The following is an 18,251-nucleotide window of genomic DNA, read 5'->3' on the forward strand; positions in this document are numbered from 1 at the left end:
TTTAGTTAAAACAAAGAAGGTCCAGCATTGACGCAGAAATACATATGCAAGCAGCCCATTGGTTTATTCCACGAGTGACGCGTAATGCGGAAGTGAACCACCGCCGGAAGAGAAAGATGGCAGCGCACGGCTGCAACTACTCGGCTCTGCTGCTGATTATTTGCAGTGTGTCAGTGTTTATTGTCGCAGACAGTCAAGACACGACTCTATCTGGTGGTCACCATGCTGCTGCGGTCGAGGATAATCCACAAGCAGCCACAGAAGCAGCGGGAAAAACGTCCGAGCAGCCCGCGGTGGAGGAGAGGAGCTGGGAAGCTACTGAGGTTGAAGAGGCGACTCTCCATGAAGCTGCAGGCGACAAACAGGACACTCCTGCCCCTGAAACCGAGGCCCCCTCCCCGGTACCACAGCCCAAAGACGACTTCCAGGAGGAGCTGGTCATCAGACCGCTGCACTCAGGAGATATTTATGCCAGCTTCCAGTTCCGCACCCTGTGGGAGACTGACTTCATGAGTGGAAACAAAGGTAAGCTAACTGTTAGCACTGATTTAATTTGAGTCAGAAACACACCTTCTAATGTTATTATTCAAACGCTCCATTTAAACGAAGGTGACGATTGTAGTGTCCACGGAAGTTCTGTAATGGCATTGAAGTGAATATTCCGGTTTTGAACTGGTTCACTTTTATAGTCTGGTAAGAATAGGGAACATATGAACTCCTTAAATGGTATTTTTTGTGTTTAGTTTGCTTTTTCAGTTATACATTTGAATTTACTTCTACTCTACTGATTGACTTAAGGAGGTCCGAAAAGACTTTACTAAAATTGTAACTTGCAGGCACTTTTATTTACCTCAGGAACGATATATTATTGTATAAACTATACTTAAAAAAATGTATTGCATTAATATCAACATTTTAGTAAGGGTACCAGTGTTTTTCATTCAGGCTATTAGCCAGACTTCTATTTTTTACCACAAATGTAGCTTCACACTATGACCACTGGTAAACTGTAAACAAAGTTGCATAGCTTGATGATTTTGATAAATACCAGTTTTTCCTTTTGTTCATTCACACCCACATCATTAGACAATGAGTTTGCTAACTATAAGCCTTAACTGTGTAATGTTTGTTTCTCAGTGTCCCACTACCGGCTTTTTCCAAAGTCTCTGGGCCAGGTCATCTCCAAGTTCTCAGTGCGAGAGCTGCACATCTCCTTCACACAGGGCTACTGGAGGACCATGCAGTGGGGGCAGCCCTTCCAGCCGGCCCCCCCTGGAGCTGAGCTCTGGGTGTGGTTCCAGGACTCAGTGACCGAGTGAGTACGGCCCTCTGGTGGTTGCAGGGCATCAGAGGAGAAATATATTTTCTGTGTTTATGTTTTTCTTATAAAGAAGTTCATCCCTAAACACTAGCACTACCATCCAACTCATTGGACGAGCTTTGTCAGTTTTTTCAATATGCTCATAACATTTCCTTTCTTTTCAGTGTTGATGGCACGTGGAAGGAGCTGACAAATGTTCTTTCTGGAATCTTCTGTGCTTCACTGAACTTCATTGACTCCACCAACACAGTTCAGCCCAGTGCGTCTTTCAAACCGCTGGGAATAGGGAACGGTAAAGTGATGCTTTATCTCCCTTTGCATTTTGTAAAGCTCTCTATTGAATATCCTGAATAAAAGCTAATGGTATAATTGGAAACCTTAAATGATGGCAGCGTGCCGGTGCTACAGAGACGGTCCAAGATGCATTATTTATGTTTTTTTGTGTTGAACTTGCAGTGACAGACCACCGCTTCCTCCGCTATGCCACCCTCCCACGAGAGATAGTTTGTACTGAGAATTTGACACCCTGGAAGAAACTCTTGCCATGTGGATCCAAGGTGGGCGTCTATGTTTGTCTGTATTTTTAACACATCTCAAAATTCACGTTGTCTCCTTTGTATTATGTACCCGTTGACATCTTGAACCATGTCTGGAAACTATATGAGGCTGACTGCAGCTAACGCAGTTCCTCCTTCTGTTTCTTTTTTTGGCGATGTTGGATTCATAGGCTGGTCTCACTGTCCTGTTGAAGTCAGAGAAACTGTTCCACAGCAGTTTTCATTCCCAAGCAGTGCACATCAGACCTGTTTGCCAGGACTGGCAGTGTAAAACCACCTCCTGGGAGCTGAGGCAGACTCTGAATGTCGTGTTTGACCTGCACACCTCTGGTCAGGGCAAACGAGGTGAGCAAAAGTGCATTCATCCAACATTGATTGATTGGTGTTTTTGTGTGTTTTGTATTAGAATAGAAGATCAGCCCCCCCCGGCCTGTTTAACCTACCTTTGTTTTGACCTAAGCTGTTTGTTGTTTCAGAGTGGTCTCTGTTTAAGATGTTCTCTCGGACCCTGACAGAAGCCTGTCCACTGGCCTCCTCCAGTAAAATCTACATCGACATCACAGACGACCCTCAGGTTGGACTCCTACATAATATGCCCTTAACCCAGTCTTAGTTATTCCCTCAAAGCAAAACATTTTAGTTTTACTGAACCGTCGAAGCTTCCCTTCAGAGTTTAATATTTGTTATGGCCTCTGTGTTGAGATGACTGACCGTCTATCCATTTTTGTGAAGGCGATATCTCAGGAACATCTAAAAGCAATTTATTCAGATTTGGCCTAGACATCAACTTGAACTCAAAGATAATCTAAGTTGGTGGTCAAAGATCACTGTGACCTCACAAAACACGTCTTTGAGCGTAACTTAAAAATGTATACGCTTTTTATGACCATTTCGCACAAATGCCTTTTTATAGGATAAAATGAGGAAGTGATGACATTTTGGAAAGACTTCTATAGTAAAAGGATAAACACAAAAAGGAGAAATAGAGGGGACATGGACGGTGGGTCGGATCACACCCAGCCCGCGGTAAGGACTATATTGCATGGGGCATATCATCTACCAGGGTGACCCCCAAGCCCCCTTTGAAATGTTTGACCTTTATTAGCTATGGAGCTGTTTGTTGATGAGCTGGCAAAATGTGCTGCAATGCGCAAACAAAAGCAGCGAAGAAGAAGACTGCTCACAAGTAAACATGGCGTTAACAATGGAGGATATATATTACGATAAATAAAATAAAAGATTTTAAATAAACACCATTTCTATGTTTGATGGAATAAATGCACTGAACACATTTGTTAGAGTCAAGGATTAGCAACAAGGTCTGGAATGTAAACACAACATTAGTTTGCTATAAGGAAACTCCACACGGTACCTGTTAGAGATCACTTGATCAGACGTAGAAACATGTCAAAATAGATTCTATCTTTTACAGTGTGTATGGGTTTTGCAACTCAAGAGACATTTGATGTGATTCTGCAGGGTGAGCTGTTTGAGTTGAGCCCGGCCACTCCTCTGCTGAGCCAGGCGATGGTGCTCGGGGACAGACGGACCTTCTCCGTCTACGATCTGATGCAGCCAGTCACCTTCGGCACCGTGCGCTCTCTCAACCCGCTGATCCGCTGGAAATCCAGTGAGGGTGAGTGAGCAGAGCAGAGGATGACACACCGCTTTGTACAAGAGGCCGGACATACAGTATTCTCACACAAGGAGTTAACTAAATGTTTCAACTGCATCTGTTTGTCATCACTCTCTTGGCTACATCTTCTGTTCTGCTATTCTCAGGGTTGGCTGTCAAAGAAGAAAACACTTCTTGTGTCTGAGTTAATTGTGTTTTGTACCGAAGACAGATAGTTTTCATTTGTTCCCAGAGGCTCCCTAGTTTCTCAACATTAGTCATACTAACAGATATTTTTGAGTTCAGTCATAAACGATATTCTCTGACTTCATGAAATGAAACATTACCCATGTGTCTTATTGTCTCTGCACAATGTTTCCCATATGGTTGACCAATAATCCTCCATGTCTCATACCCCCCCCCCCTGCAGGAGACATGCTGCGTCCCCTGCTCCATGCTGAGCGCTACGTGGCAGGTTACGGGCTGCAGACAGGAGAGATTCACACTCTGATGTACAACAACCACCCGTACAGGTCGTTCCCTGTGCTGCTGCTGGACACCGTGCCGTGGTACCTCCGTCTCTACATCCACACTCTCACTGTGACCAGCAAGGGGAAGGACAACAAGCCCAGTGAGTCACTTTAGAAAGTCCAGACGTATGACTGCGCTGCACACATTAACATCTATTAGGGTCTGAAATTAACAATTAGAATTGTGCCAAATGCTGGAACTATTCTTCTATCATTGGTTAGATTGGAAGAAACTCACAAGTGGTTACATTTGGAGATTATAGAAATCAATAAACAAACAAAGAGCAAACATTAAGTGAGACATTTCTATTTAAATGTACTTTAATTAACCATGCAAACTGTTTTCTTGACACTCCCTGTATTTTACACACAATTACTTCCCCTCAAATTGAGTTAAAACTACCATCATGTCCCACTCACACACATGCATCGTCAGCAGCACGGATAACAACAGAACAATTCTGCCCAATATTTGTACCTATTAATTACACTGCTTTTATTGTTTGAGATTGCACACCTTAAGCCTAAAAAAACTTCACAACTAGGTTAATTATTGTAGCTCCATAAGTTATACACTGGACATTAGCCTCCCTACAGGATTCATTGTTTAATCTAATTTCCTGCAATTGCTTCTTCTCACCAGAGGGAGGAGAACACGAGTCATATTTTCTAGCAACTCTCTTTTTTTTCATTCACTGACCATGTCAACGACTAAAGAAAGTGCTGAGCCATTCATGGATTTAAAAACATTAAAGAAGTATTTTACAATCTCAGGGTGTCCGCGGGGTCTTAAAAAGTATTAAAAGTTGATCAATCAATTTAGCAAAAATGAAGGCTATTTAAAAGTATTAAACGGCATTTTCCAAGGTATTACATTTTGTAGCTTGTTTTCAATAAGTATATCAATTGTCCAAAGAGGTTGTATTCTAAAGTCTGCCTGAATGTAATCATGGCGTAGGTGTGTAGTGTGATTCTGTGTAGTTTATTTATGGAATCCCGTTGGATTTTACGTCATCTGAACAGGACATCACACGCTCACTGCTTGATAGCGCAAAGGTCCGTTTACGCCGGTTGTTAAACAACTTCGTTTTGGGGGAATGCAAGTTTGCGTCCAAATGGTTGGAAGATAAGGAGGAAGGACAATCAATACTGTATAATGTGAGGTAAAGTGTGTCGCCAATGTAACCGGTTAAAACTCGAAGTGGCGATGAGGTCTTAAAATGTATGGAAAGGGTCTTAAAAGGTATTACATTTGACTTCAGGATTCCTGCATATACCCTGAATCTGTTCTTTATTTTCTACTGGAAATCTACGAAAATTGAGAATTAAATAGATATGATCAAATATTTAGCTTCTGAAAATGCTGGACTAATTTAAGAGCTTCTTTGTCAGTCCAGCAAAAAAGGCACAGTCATCGAGTTTCACTGTCACATTGTTCAATAAGTATATAAAACTTGTGAAATTGCAGAGGTCTAGCATAAACATTACAATAGTGTATTAATGGTCTTCTTCCTGCACCAGGCTACATCCACTACCAGCCATCTAAGGATCGCCTGAGGCCCCACCTGTTGGAGATGCTCGTCCAGCTTCCTCCCAACTCCGTCACAGAGGTCACGGTGCAGTTTGAGAGGGCTCTGCTCAAGTGGACTGAATACACCCCCGATCCCAACCACGGCTTCTATGTTGGGTAAGCAACATGTAAGGTATTTTCAAACCAATTGTTTCTAGCACATGTTATCTGTGTCTCTTCACACAGTGTGGTGTAGCGTGAGTTTCAGGGGTGTAAGAGTGGAAGGTCTTTAAAGTCATTTTTCCTCTCTTTCGTAAGGACTAACATTGTTTTCTCCAACATTTAGGTCTTCAGTAATCAGCTCTCTTGTACCGAGCATTGTCGCCATGGATACAAACATAACGATGGATCGGCCACTTTTCAGCAGCTTGTAAGTATAGAGTGTTTTGTTTTTCTGATGTTGACTTCCTGTGGAGGAACACATTGTACAGTCTATTTATAATTGACCAATGATCACATTTCCCATCTCCCCCAGTTTCCCCTGTAAAGAGGAGTCAAGCTTCTTTGTGCGCGTCTACACGGAGCCTCTGCTGGTCAACCTGCCCACTCCAGACTTCAGCATGCCATACAACGTAATCTGCCTGACCTGCACTGTGGTTGCCGTGGGCTACGGCTCGCTCTACAACCTACTGACCCGGAGCTTCCAGATAGAGGAGCCCAGCCCGGGATTGGCCAAGCGGTTAGCCAACATCATCCGCAGGATGAGGGGCGTACCGCCACTCTGAGGCTGGAATGAAGGCCAACTGGATCTACTTTTAGGATGGACGTCCTCCTCTTGGTGAAACCACTGGTAAACATGTGACACTCAGGGACTGAGTCAAGCACTGCTATGAATGTTTCTCTAAACAGTCATCTTGAAGGTTTGTTTTTTTAAATGACAGACAACAAATCGTTTTTTTGAATATTGAATTATTATGCCGGGGAAGGACAAGTACATAAAGACGTTTCTCTACCTAAACGGAAAGTAAGAGCTCTGTTATTGTAAGGAACCAAAGCTATGCACTATGCTGCAGTGGATAGCGCGTCACTGTGGGTTGGTTCGAATATTATTGTTTTTTGAATGTTTTAAGCCATAACTCCATTACATCATAATATTTAACCATTTTGTTACAATAGGGTAAGATGATGTTTCTACAAATATGAAACTGATTGCCTCTCACAGCATAAAAAGCCTCAGAGCTGAATGGAAAAAAGGATGATCATCTTTGTTTTCATACTCTATTCCTTATCTGCTGTTTTGTTATCTTCCTGCTGAAAGAAATGCATATAAGCAGTCAGTTTGAATGTCTCATTATAGGATATCAAATAACTTTCCCATGTCAAACCAGAAATATACACAGCATCAAAATGTAACTATGGGACACCGAGTGGTATGTTCTTTTATTTATTTGTCCCTAAGTCATTTGTGGTATCTGACAACTGTTTTATAGTAGTTTTAATATATAAGAAAAGAAGACATGTCAACAAAAACTATGAAAAGTAATCAAAACTATAACATCTGAGCGATAGCAAGAGCATACTACTTGCTCCACAGAAAAGGGACCGCCCTCTTACCAAACATTAATTTTGCACTTGTTGGTTTTTGGATGCATGCTTGAATGTTGAACGCGATTGTCTGAAGGTCTCTTCGTTATATAATGCCTTTAGTTTGTCGGCCTAACTCACTCATTAGTTCAATGCCGTTTCGGTGTGTCTTATAGCAAAAAGAAGTGCTACATTATGGAAAAGACCTTACCCTATCATGAAACACTACCATGCGTTTGTTTGTTGTTTTTTGTTATGTTTGTCCGTCCATTCTGGTCCCCTGGCTGGGAAAAAGTGCACAGAATGTTTGAAGCGGTACTTTGTGTGTGTGGCAAAATGTATGTTCTTTATTGCTTTTTACAATAAACTAAAACATCTTTATTTCAATGTATTTACTTTTCTAGCTGAGAAAGAAGGTACGCCAGTGTAAACTGCACTGGAGCTGTATTACTTCCCACCGAGCGCCGACATTTTTGTGTAAACAAACTTGGCCCCACTTCTGGCAGACTCGAGAGAACCAACACAGACGACTCTGTGTTTGGCCGGTCAGTGATTCTCACCCCTTCACGTTTGGCAACATGGAACAAAAACAAAGAAAAGAGCAGCATTCCACCTAAATGATGTTCAGATCTGCTCCACTGCAAACTGTTTTCTTTCCAATCAAGTACATAAACACAGCCAGAGAAAACAGTCTGTTAAGGATGCATATCTTCAATAATGAGTGGCTCCTCACAGCTATGGTAATGTGTGTTTCAGAGTTTGAGTTGCAGACAATCTTGGCCACCTCTTTTAATAGTCTTGTTTCTGCCAGTAAGCACTTTCCATTCTTGGCATATTTCATCTTTGCTTATTCAGCCAAGCTCTCGCCTAATAAGTCCACAAAAGAGACCTGTTAAACCCAAGACCTATAACCAGCTAGGTGAGAAATACATAAGACATTCCTAAGTTCTGGAAACAGGTTTATTGGTTGAAATACAAAGAATTGCAGTATAGTACAGTACATTTTTCATCAATTGAGATGAGGGGTATTATATCAAAACCCATACACAAAACCGGTTAAAAACCCCAGATGTTATAGTATAAGATTGCAAACATAATGTAGGGTTTGTGAAGACTATGCATGGCAACCTGCCAACGCTTCTTTAAATGAAGAGTAAAATACTTTTATTTTGGTTATTAAAGTACAGGTACATAAAATAATATCCTAACTATATTTGAATGACACATTTCTCTCCTCCCCAAAGAATCCAACTTGCAAATCAATGCTGGGATATAGTTCCAAAGGGTGCTTTTATGGAGTTGAAAAAGAGAACATGACACATTGTCTCTCCACATGCAGCTGAGTCCCGAGCTGTCCAATCAGCAGGGCTCGCTACAGGCGTGGCCGCAGGTTGTCTTGCAGCACTTCTGTTCTCCTGGGCACTGACCGTCATGATAGCAGTACTCGGCACACATTGAGGTCCCCTGGGGAAGAGCGCAGCGACCCCGCTTCACTGAAGAGACAAATCACAGTGTCAACACATTTATTACTCAAACAACGCCAGAGGAACATGTGGACGATTTGACTAACATCTAACCTGTGTACGGGGAAATGCACTCATGTCCACATCCATTATGGCAGCACTTCTCATCATTGGGGCAGTCATTGTCATTGGAGCAATATTCAGCACACATTCCTGAGCCCCAGTTCCTGCGAGGGCACACTCCTTGCTTGGCTGTAGGGAAAAGAGAAAAATAACATATACAAAGATGGATGAAGCAGAAATTAGTTACAAGAACCTGTCCATTCTTGGTTCCCGTGTCACTGAAAAATGTAACAGAAGTTTAAACAGCTGTCCACTTGAGAAAAGGTTTGAGGCTCGTACTGAAAGCAGGGGGGACACAGACAGCTCCACAGTCAAAGACACAGCATTTGTTGTCAGCAGGACAGTCTTCATCACACTCACAACCCTTATGTGATGGGATAACATTAAGAAGGCGTGGGCAGTGGCCTGGTTTGGGAAGAATCGCTGAGAGAAAGAAACAGTAAAGCAGAAGAGGAGATGGATAAGCTGTGGAAACTTGGATTACATTAATGGAATTGTCCTTGTAGTGGAATGTTTCACACAAACATCACATTTGGAGGTTGAACTTTAAAAAACAAACTTACTTGTTAAATTGTCATCAGCACCTACAGCAAAAACGATGTCAAAGTGCACCAAAGCACTGAGTGCTAAAAGCAGTGCCCAAACTGACCCGTGCTGCTCCATGTTACCGGCTTTCTCACAAGAATGTTCTCCTGTTTGGACAAATATCCCAGTACACAACCTGCAGGCTGAGCAGCCCAGGAGGATGCTGGGTCCTCGTGCCTGTAGAGTTACATTCATATTTTTGCACTTTAGGGGTCCTGAGCTTGTCAGAGGGGTGAACCTCATAATGAAGAGTGTTTGACTTTATTTAGAAATTACATGAAGTTTAGGTAATAGTTTGAACATAATTTGAGTGCTTGCAGCCAACATATTCATCTTTATTTTTATTTGGATTTGAATGAAACTACAGCAGAACATTTTATTTCATTTTAGTTTATCATGGAAAAAAGGAGCAATTACTTACCTAAAATGCCATGCTTATTATTGCATGAATAATCTTACAACGATTGGGCATAATTAAATTATTTTTGAGCAAATGATAGTCGATGGTGATTACACTGTTATTAATAAATTAGTCATGATCATGTTTCCATTCATGTTATTTTAAGATGAAAACCGTCATAACTTGGCTGCACTCGATCAGCACTTTGTATTTACTAAGTTGTTTTTGTGTGTGTTGCTTTATTTTTTGTAATGTGGCTTCAGTTGTCCTTCTAGCAAAATGGCACTTAAACTACACTATGAAACAATAAAGATCCTCTGATGTTGTGTGTCTCTCAAAGCATGGAGACTCAGCCTGCCCCTGTGTGGCCATCTATTGGCAACATCTGGAATTACATCTAAACTGTTCCCAGTTACACTATGCTGCACACCTAAAGCACTGTAAATGGTATTTTCTTTACAATTCACCATGGTTATGAAGGAAAAAACGATTTTATTTGGACGAGATATGGGGACTACTCCCAATTAAGGGTATGTGTTTATTTAAGTGTAGCTTTTGCTGACCATTTTATAGGAAGGGAGATGATCACACATTAATAACAAATATGTTTTGCCAAAATATAAATTGAAGGGAACAGAAAGTTGAATTTAAAATATTCTCCCTTGTTACTTTTTAATTCCCTCATGATGTTCCTATCATCTTTATTTTTCCTTTTTTATTTCCAGTATGACTCCACTTATAGTATTATTTGTATTCCAAGAATGAAATCTGATCTCTTTGCTTAAGAGCATGAAAAACATCACAGAGCCCATGAGCCATGATAGAAACAAACAACAAGAGATAGTCTGCACGATTGCATTTTGCTTCTCCATGAGTCAGCTAGCAGCTTTGCATGCATGTATGTATTAGATTTCAGATGAGAGTGGCTGAGGCTCCCACTGCAGCAACGAGACTGGACTATCTGATCCAGTCCCCTGATCCTGATAAGATGGTGCCAATGCATGCACTCTAATGTGCTGTGTAATGGTGAACCAGCCGAAAGCACAACATATCAGCATTACACTGACGGTCAAAGCTACAGATTCATGAACATTTTCATAATGACTTTTTCTAAAGATGGAAAGATTTGCTGTAGGCCCATTTCTAAATGTAATATCACATGAACCATTCACCTCCATATTATCAGAAAGGAGGCAGAACATAGTGGTTGATACTGTAAGCTCCATTTTAATGGTCTACTGGTCGAAAGCAAGCTAACTTAAACTATACTTTAAACATGTAATCCAGTCTGTTGAGTAGCCTAACTAAGAAGGCTATAGATATGTTTGATTATTGCATGTGGAAATAGGTGTAATATCTCCCTGTGAAATGTGCTGTACCAGGTGTTAAACTAATTAGGCTTACATTTAGACTAAATATTTAGGCAACTGTTAGTCGTTTTTATGTAGCAGAACAATAGAAAAATAATAGTCACATGAAAAAGAAGCAGCAGAAGAAGAATCTGAAACTCTGGAAATGACTCATGAAGGTCCCTCACCTGGGGCCTCATTTATAAAGGGATATACGCTCAAAAGATGGCGTACGCCAGTTTCTACGCAATGTTTGCGATTTATAAAATACTAACTTGACGGGAAAATGTGAGGTCCTCCACGCAAACTCTAACCCATGCGTACGCACTAAGCACAACAACGGGAGAGACGAGAAACTGCGACAGCGTTGGCAGAAGGAAGAATGGAGAGAAATATGTGGAAATAATACCATAAATAAAATGTTACCTCTCATTTATCATATATGAAGAATTCATTTTCAAACATTGATTAAAGCCAATCTTAAAATGATTAAATAAATACCTGTTTGCGACTCCTCAGTGCACACAAAAACATAACTTGGAGAAATAAATAAATACGGATATGTTATTGAAAACCACCTCGAATATGTTGTGTTAATGTTATGAAATGTTTTCTCAAATGATGCGGTAAGCAGAAGGACAGAATTACGTCTAAACTGACGCCGTTTTTCATTTCTATAGGCTAGGTTGTAGATACGAGCATGGTTTTATATACTATCATGTTTAATCGTGTTTTATGCCGTTTGCCAAGACTTGATAAGTCGCTCGTAAAACACAGGAGGTATGGAAGCTAAAAACACCATATGTGGTCAATTGTACAGCTAATATAACAAGTTGTAGCCTATTTCCTTTAACTGGTGGATATAGGGTTGCTGCGATAATTTCTTACAGTTTCTCATCAAGGGGGTGTCTCCTGTCCCCGGTACAAACACACTGCCTGAGGAAGGATGTGTATTGTTTTTGTCATTAACCTTTTTCGGGCCATTTATTTATTTATTTTGGTGACGATCCGCAAACTGCATCCACCAAACAATATGATTTATCTCGACCTCCCCAAAATAACCAAAATCTGACACGGTGTGAGATGTCTTTTTTAGCTGTTCTGTCGTCATTTCCTGCGATCTTCTTCATAAAGTCAGTCAGAATGAATGAATGAATGGGCGTTTCTTTGACTATTTCTAGGCAAATATGGGCGTTACGTGAAGCCCGCAAAAGCTGCACCGCATTTCGAGTCGGTTGTGATTTATAAAGGGAAACCGGCGTAGGAAGTGCTGTACGCACTTTCCTCGCCGGTGCGCAATGTTTGGTGAATCGGAAAATGTCGGAAAATTTCTGTACCTATTTTTTGGATTTCTACTACAAGCAAACTTCCCACGTGAATCCTACGCACGGCGTTATAAATGAGGCGCCTGGCCTGCTGCTCATAGTTAGTGATTATAAGTAAACAATTGCACAGAATTGTACTAGTTAATTCCTAACATTGAAAGTATAAATAATAGATAATTCCAATAAATAAAGGTTGTGTAAGGGAAACTTCTGCAGCAATGGACAGTCAGGAATCAGAGAGACACGAGGAGAGTTGGAGCTCTGATGTCAAACACTAGTTGTTTATTACAAGTATTGTCCGGAGAAATTCACATCCCAAGTCACAGCAGCGAGAGGTTCTGACTGCACGGGTGGGTTGCCACATCAATTCTGACCAGCCTCTCTCTCTCGATAGACCTTTTAACTAGTTTACAGAGAGTTAATCCACATATTGGGGGATGGTGCGTAAACACCTGGGAACACTGGAGATATCCCCAACATCTGGAGATACTGAATCACTTGCCTGACTCTCTAGGCTCTGTGACCGAGAGTTGACCGGTCATAAAACTGAGAATAAGTGCAGCAGCACATTCTTTAAAGGAGATAACAGAGTCAGGGTTGGTTATTAACGTCAACGGGAAATAAGGTTAGACTCCTAGGAGTAAGACAAAATGAATCCCCAACAGGTTGCACCTGCCTATATCACAGATTGTTATGCATCACCCAGCTAACATGCTAACAGGCTAAGTGACCTAAATGAAACAGACCTACAGGTGCAATTTGGATCTGACTAACATGCTAACTGCGTAAATGCTAAACCGTGGACCCTCCTGTAACTTGTGTGTTTACTCAGGGACTTTTACCTTAAGTGAGGGATTGTGAGGCCCTGCCACTGTTAGTGACAGCAGAGCCTCTTTTTAGCTCAACATGTTTGAAAACGTTTCGGATTGCAGGGGGACACAGGCTGAGTGGACTGGATTTAAGAAAAGGGGTGCAGAAAAGTTCGATGGAGCAGATTAAGGAGGACTTCCCTGCTGAAAAAAACAGCTTTGACCAATTTAGCTTGACCAGCTAAATTGACCAGCCTGGCTGGTTTAGAGGGATTTTGGACACTTTAACTGGCCAGGATAGCTGGTTTAGCAGCCATCCTGGCCAGCTAAAAAAACAGCATAGACTGTTGGGTAAATATTTTCCAAGGCCCATAACTTAAGGTGACCAGATTTTCTAAATGAAAACCAGGGACATTTTGAGTTTTACGGTCAATATATCATTAACATATCCAATTTTCTTCACTGTTAAAGAAAAAAGGGGGACAATTCTGGTTTAATGTAATTCGAACATTTGAACTGTTGGATACAAACAGAAGGAAGATAGCTCATATATGAGACTACAAAGGTCTTTTATTTTGAAACTGTACATCAGATTGTCCAGATTATCTCTGAGTGATTAGATGGGGTGTCCTGCTATCACCCTGAAGTGAAATAAGTCTTTGAAACTGGATAGTTTTTGTTTTATTCTTATCTAAAAACAGAGGGATGATAGCTCATATATGAGACTTCAAAGGTCTTTTATTTTTGAAACTCTACATCAGATTGTCCTGATTCTCTCTGAGTGACTAGATGGGGTGTCCTGCTATCACCCTAAAGTGAAATAAGTCTTTGATAATTTGACAGTTTTTTATTTATTCTTGTATAAAAACAGAAGGACGATAGCCCATATATGAGATTTCAAAAGTATTTTATTTTGAAATTCTTCATCAGATTGTCCTGATTTTCTCTGATTGACTAGATGGGGTGTCCTGCTATCACCCTGAAGTGAAGTAAGTATTTGATTGACTTCGAATGACTCTTTGATTATGGACAGTTTCCATTAAATAATAATCAAAATATAGATGGACAATAGATCTAATTTGAGATTTTAAACAGCATACATTTTAAATTGTGCTTCAGAAAGTAATGTTATTTTAGGAGTGTTTTGAGATGGTGTCAACATCAATTGAATGAGTCACCCAGTGGAAATGTCAGATATGTCTTCATAACTGTATCCTGCATTCACTCAGTTATAATGTGGTAGTTATAGTTTGTTTTAAATGATTATTGATCACATTATATAGTACATATTTCTTAATTTAAGCTCCAGTATATATGAATATGTTTGGTGTGTTTTTTAGGTATATTTGTTATTGACCGAGTAAACGCTTTTATTTTGAAGGCAGTTTTTACAGGCCTCTACCGTAATGCATAGGATATTCGCGCACCGCAATACAATGTGCGGGCTGGCTTGACTGTGTTTTCCGAAGTGGGGGCTGGCTTGACCACATTCTGTTACCCAGTGTTTCCTGACATGAAACGTTTAATTTCACCTTGCTATGTGTTTTTAACGTATATTAAAAAAACGGGGACATTTCCGGGGACAGTTTCAACCGGGGACAGGCCAATACAAACGGGGACTGTCCCCGGGAAACGGGGACGTCTGGTCACCCTACCATAACTTTGACCCAGTTTATCAGTTCATACTGTCCTGACTGAGCACACGCACCTGTACCCTTGGCTGCTGTGCTCTCAGTGTTTTGTCTCCCTGTTCCTGCCTGTTGGCGTCAGCTGATAGTATGGTATAAACCATGTATTTAACATATATTGCATCATTTTATGCATTTTTCAGAAAAGGTGGTAGTTTGGTAAAGTTAAACAGTGACATCAACGACATGTTTGGTCTGTAAAATTTCCAAAAGTAAAAGAATGGGAGATAAATATCCCAAAGTCTCCACATTTTATTATATTTTGTGTGTTTCTGGTCCTCTTTCAGTTGAGACAGTGTGTGAAGGATGTGTAAGGATGTAGGAAAGCCAGAACTCTTGTGTGAACATTGGATAAAGCCAGGTTCATATTCTTGTTTCATGTTGTTGACATATTAGTCAAAGGTTTGCACAGAGCGATATATCTTTGTGTTGCGCCATAAATCAGAAAATACTGCATTAAAAAAGTCATTTCCTGCATGTTTTTGCAGTGTGATATAAATAATGTACAAGCTTTCAGAATGCTGTAGTTCACTAAACAGAGACATTAACGACATGTTTGGTGTTGAAAATTTCCGAAAATGTGAAAGAATGGGAGATAAATATCCCAAAATCTCAAAATTATATTATATTTTTTGTGTGTTTGTGGTCCTCTTTCAGTTGAGACACTGTAGGATGCTTCCGGAAAAGACCAAACACTGGATGTCTTTCAGTCGCCAACATGTGTTTTCGAAACACTGATATTAACGGGGAAACCCTGCAGGACTCAAATGCCTCGTCTCTGTTCCCCTAAACTCATTTGTGAGTGATGACTGATTATCAGTCCCGGGGGACTGCGGCAGGCTGGCTTGACCGCAGTCCCGGGGGTAATGCTGCCCTTCCTCTGCACGTTGTTTCTCTTTCAGAAACACAGAGGACTGTTTGTATGGGATCACAGACACGCTACAATCGGTTATATTACATTACATTACATTGCATTTAGCTGACGCTTTTATCCAAAGCGACTTACAATAAGTGCGTTCGACCAACAAGATACAAACTTGAAGAAAACAGAATCATATAAGTACATCAGGTTTCATAGAGCTAAAACATTTCGTTTTTTGGGAGTTTGATTTATTTTAAATGAATACAAATACAAAATTAAAACCTATAATTGCACACTAAAACCATTATTTAAAAAAAAAGAACAATTTCACTAAAACCTCTGGTTTTTACTGGGTCTGGGGCAGTTACATTACATTGCATTTAGCTGACGCTTTTATCCAAAGCGACTTACAATAAGTGCGTCCTCCGGTAATGACCCGGAAATGAATTTCAGCGCGCCATTTTGAAGGACATCTCATTTCTCTAAATGCACACCGAGGACCGAGAATCGAGCATCGAGGAGGCTCTCTGGAGGAGCTATAACCGAGGATACACTTATGGTTCCTCCACGGCTCCTCCGCGGATGCATTTCCGGGAACGGTGGAGGCGTGACGCACGGCCGGACTTATCTCAGCCAATGACAGCTCTGCATGCATCCCCTGGATAGTAGGCTTGTTTGAGACAAGCGAGACCTGCGCAGTTGCGATCAACGTCTTGCTAGTGCGTTGCATGATGGTTAGTCATTTTGTCCGACTTGCTCTGGAGGCTCGCCTACATGAGACGTTGAAATCTCGCGGGACAAAGACGCCCACAGCCTTGAGAGCGAGGCGGCGCAGTTCCTCTCCACGGGCTGCGGAAACGAAATGCTTGATGGGAAACGACTCGCTGGTATCTCGAGCTGAGCGCTCATTGGTGGTTTTTACCCCGTGCTGCTGATGAAACTCTCCAATTGGCTCGGCAAAAGTTTGTTGTTGTTTTGTGTCAGTTTTACGTCGCCACATCCATTCCCATTTTTCATCATTGTTCCACAATGTTTATCATCATGAAATTAATATCTATTATGTTATACTATACTTTCACTGCTTACCGTTTTCATACTTTATATATCTTAGCATATTCATACACACTGTTCATACTGCTCACAGGCTGATATCTAGTGTATTCATACCCCTCACTGTTTATTCATCATTCAATTCATTCTATATTTTATTCTGTAGGTTGTGTACATTACTTTTCACTTTACTGCTTGTTGCACCTGGTTAGAAGCTAAACTGCATTTCGTTGTCTCAGTACCTGTAATATGTGCAATAACAATAAAGTTGAATCTAATCTTGAGCAGGAACAAATGTATTTACTTAGTACATATCTGACATTAACGATTAAACACATGTGTGCATTCTTTATAAATGCACACCGAGTCAAGTCGACTCCGGAGTTGGCGGTATGCACCTTAAAGTTGTTTGCAATCCGCCAAAAAACCGAGAGAAGAAGAAGAAGATGAAGAAGTCGACCCCGAGCTGTCCGACTTCAGGCGAGCTTTTTGAGACCTCCCCCGGCTGCGATCGGCTATTCTCGTCTACTTTCGAGGTGAGCCGCAACGCGTCTCAAACCCCATGGGCGTAGGATGCATCCTGAATGTGGGGGGGACATTTTTAACGGGGGGTGTGGGGGTCGCCCCCCACGAAAAAAATATAGATTTCCTGTATTCTGGTGCATTTTAACAGGTGGTTTGATACTTTTATGTGGCTATACTAGCATGAGGAAAATGATGAGTACATTTTGTAATTTCATCCAGTAGTAAAGAAAGGAAACATATTTGATTATTAATTCAGAGCCGTCTTTCAATTAATAAAAAGCAGTTTAAATGCCCATTTTTTGTACATTTATATACAACAATAACAATATTGTGCATTGAGAGATATTGTTGTGGAGAGTCATTTATATATAAATCGCAAAATACATTTGTGAATCCTTCTGTGAGCATTTATTAATATTGAGACTGATCTGACTCCATACAGATGTTAAGTTCACCTAGGAATGGTATCATTGACTTAAATGTTCAAATAAATGTTGCTCTTCTGTCTATATTGGTCATATGATGCCCCTTGACTGAAATGTTTCCTGTTCAATATCCCCACTGATTTCCTTAAAATTCTGGGATGAGAGTCCACATCACAATTTACTCTAAACTGTCATTTCCCTTTCATCACTCACCTCAGCAATGGACCTCTCTCCACTGTCCCTGTGTTCTGCCTCTGACTCACTCTCAAGCGCCTAGATGTCAAGAGAGGTGGTGAAGTGTAAGTGATCATTATTTATTGAGCAGTAGGCTATACTCTTTCACATTGAATCATAACAAGTCATACTGAATGTAAATACAACTGACTCTAAAGTAAGTCCCAGTCTGTGACATTGGACATTTTGAAGACTCAAAGTCCCAAGCAGAAGGTAGAATATTAGCTATATGCAATGTGCACAGAAAATAAATAGTTAACTGAATACTGGGATGGAAATGGCCTGCACTCAGTAAA

The 18,251-nt window shown here is 40.8% G+C and overlaps 2 protein-coding genes across 2 annotated transcripts; one reads left to right on the forward strand and one right to left on the reverse strand.

Annotated features, from left to right (window-relative positions):
• Positions 1 to 70: 70 nt before the first annotated feature.
• pigt (phosphatidylinositol glycan anchor biosynthesis, class T) lies at positions 71 to 7,498 on the forward strand. The gene is made up of 11 exons (XM_034209019.1): positions 71 to 525; positions 1,138 to 1,315; positions 1,486 to 1,613; positions 1,778 to 1,878; positions 2,049 to 2,223; positions 2,355 to 2,452; positions 3,358 to 3,514; positions 3,924 to 4,124; positions 5,545 to 5,710; positions 5,880 to 5,963; positions 6,069 to 7,498. Exons 1-11 carry the CDS (start codon positions 117 to 119, stop codon positions 6,316 to 6,318), a joined length of 1,947 nt encoding a protein of 648 aa, XP_034064910.1. The 5' UTR covers positions 71 to 116; the 3' UTR covers positions 6,319 to 7,498.
• Positions 7,499 to 8,059: 561 nt separating this feature from the next.
• On the reverse strand, positions 8,060 to 9,413 carry wfdc2 (WAP four-disulfide core domain 2). Its single transcript, XM_034209020.1, has 4 exons — positions 9,267 to 9,413; positions 8,983 to 9,126; positions 8,695 to 8,832; positions 8,060 to 8,610 (listed from the first exon to the last, which is right to left on the reverse strand). The coding sequence occupies exons 1-4, from the start codon at positions 9,364 to 9,366 to the stop codon at positions 8,477 to 8,479; spliced, it is 516 nt and encodes a 171-aa protein (XP_034064911.1). The 5' UTR covers positions 9,367 to 9,413; the 3' UTR covers positions 8,060 to 8,476.
• Between the last annotated feature and the right edge of the window lie 8,838 nt (positions 9,414 to 18,251).

Source organism: Gymnodraco acuticeps, unplaced genomic scaffold (genome assembly GCF_902827175.1).
Source record: "Gymnodraco acuticeps unplaced genomic scaffold, fGymAcu1.1, whole genome shotgun sequence".
Lineage (NCBI taxonomy): Eukaryota > Metazoa > Chordata > Actinopteri > Perciformes > Bathydraconidae > Gymnodraco > Gymnodraco acuticeps.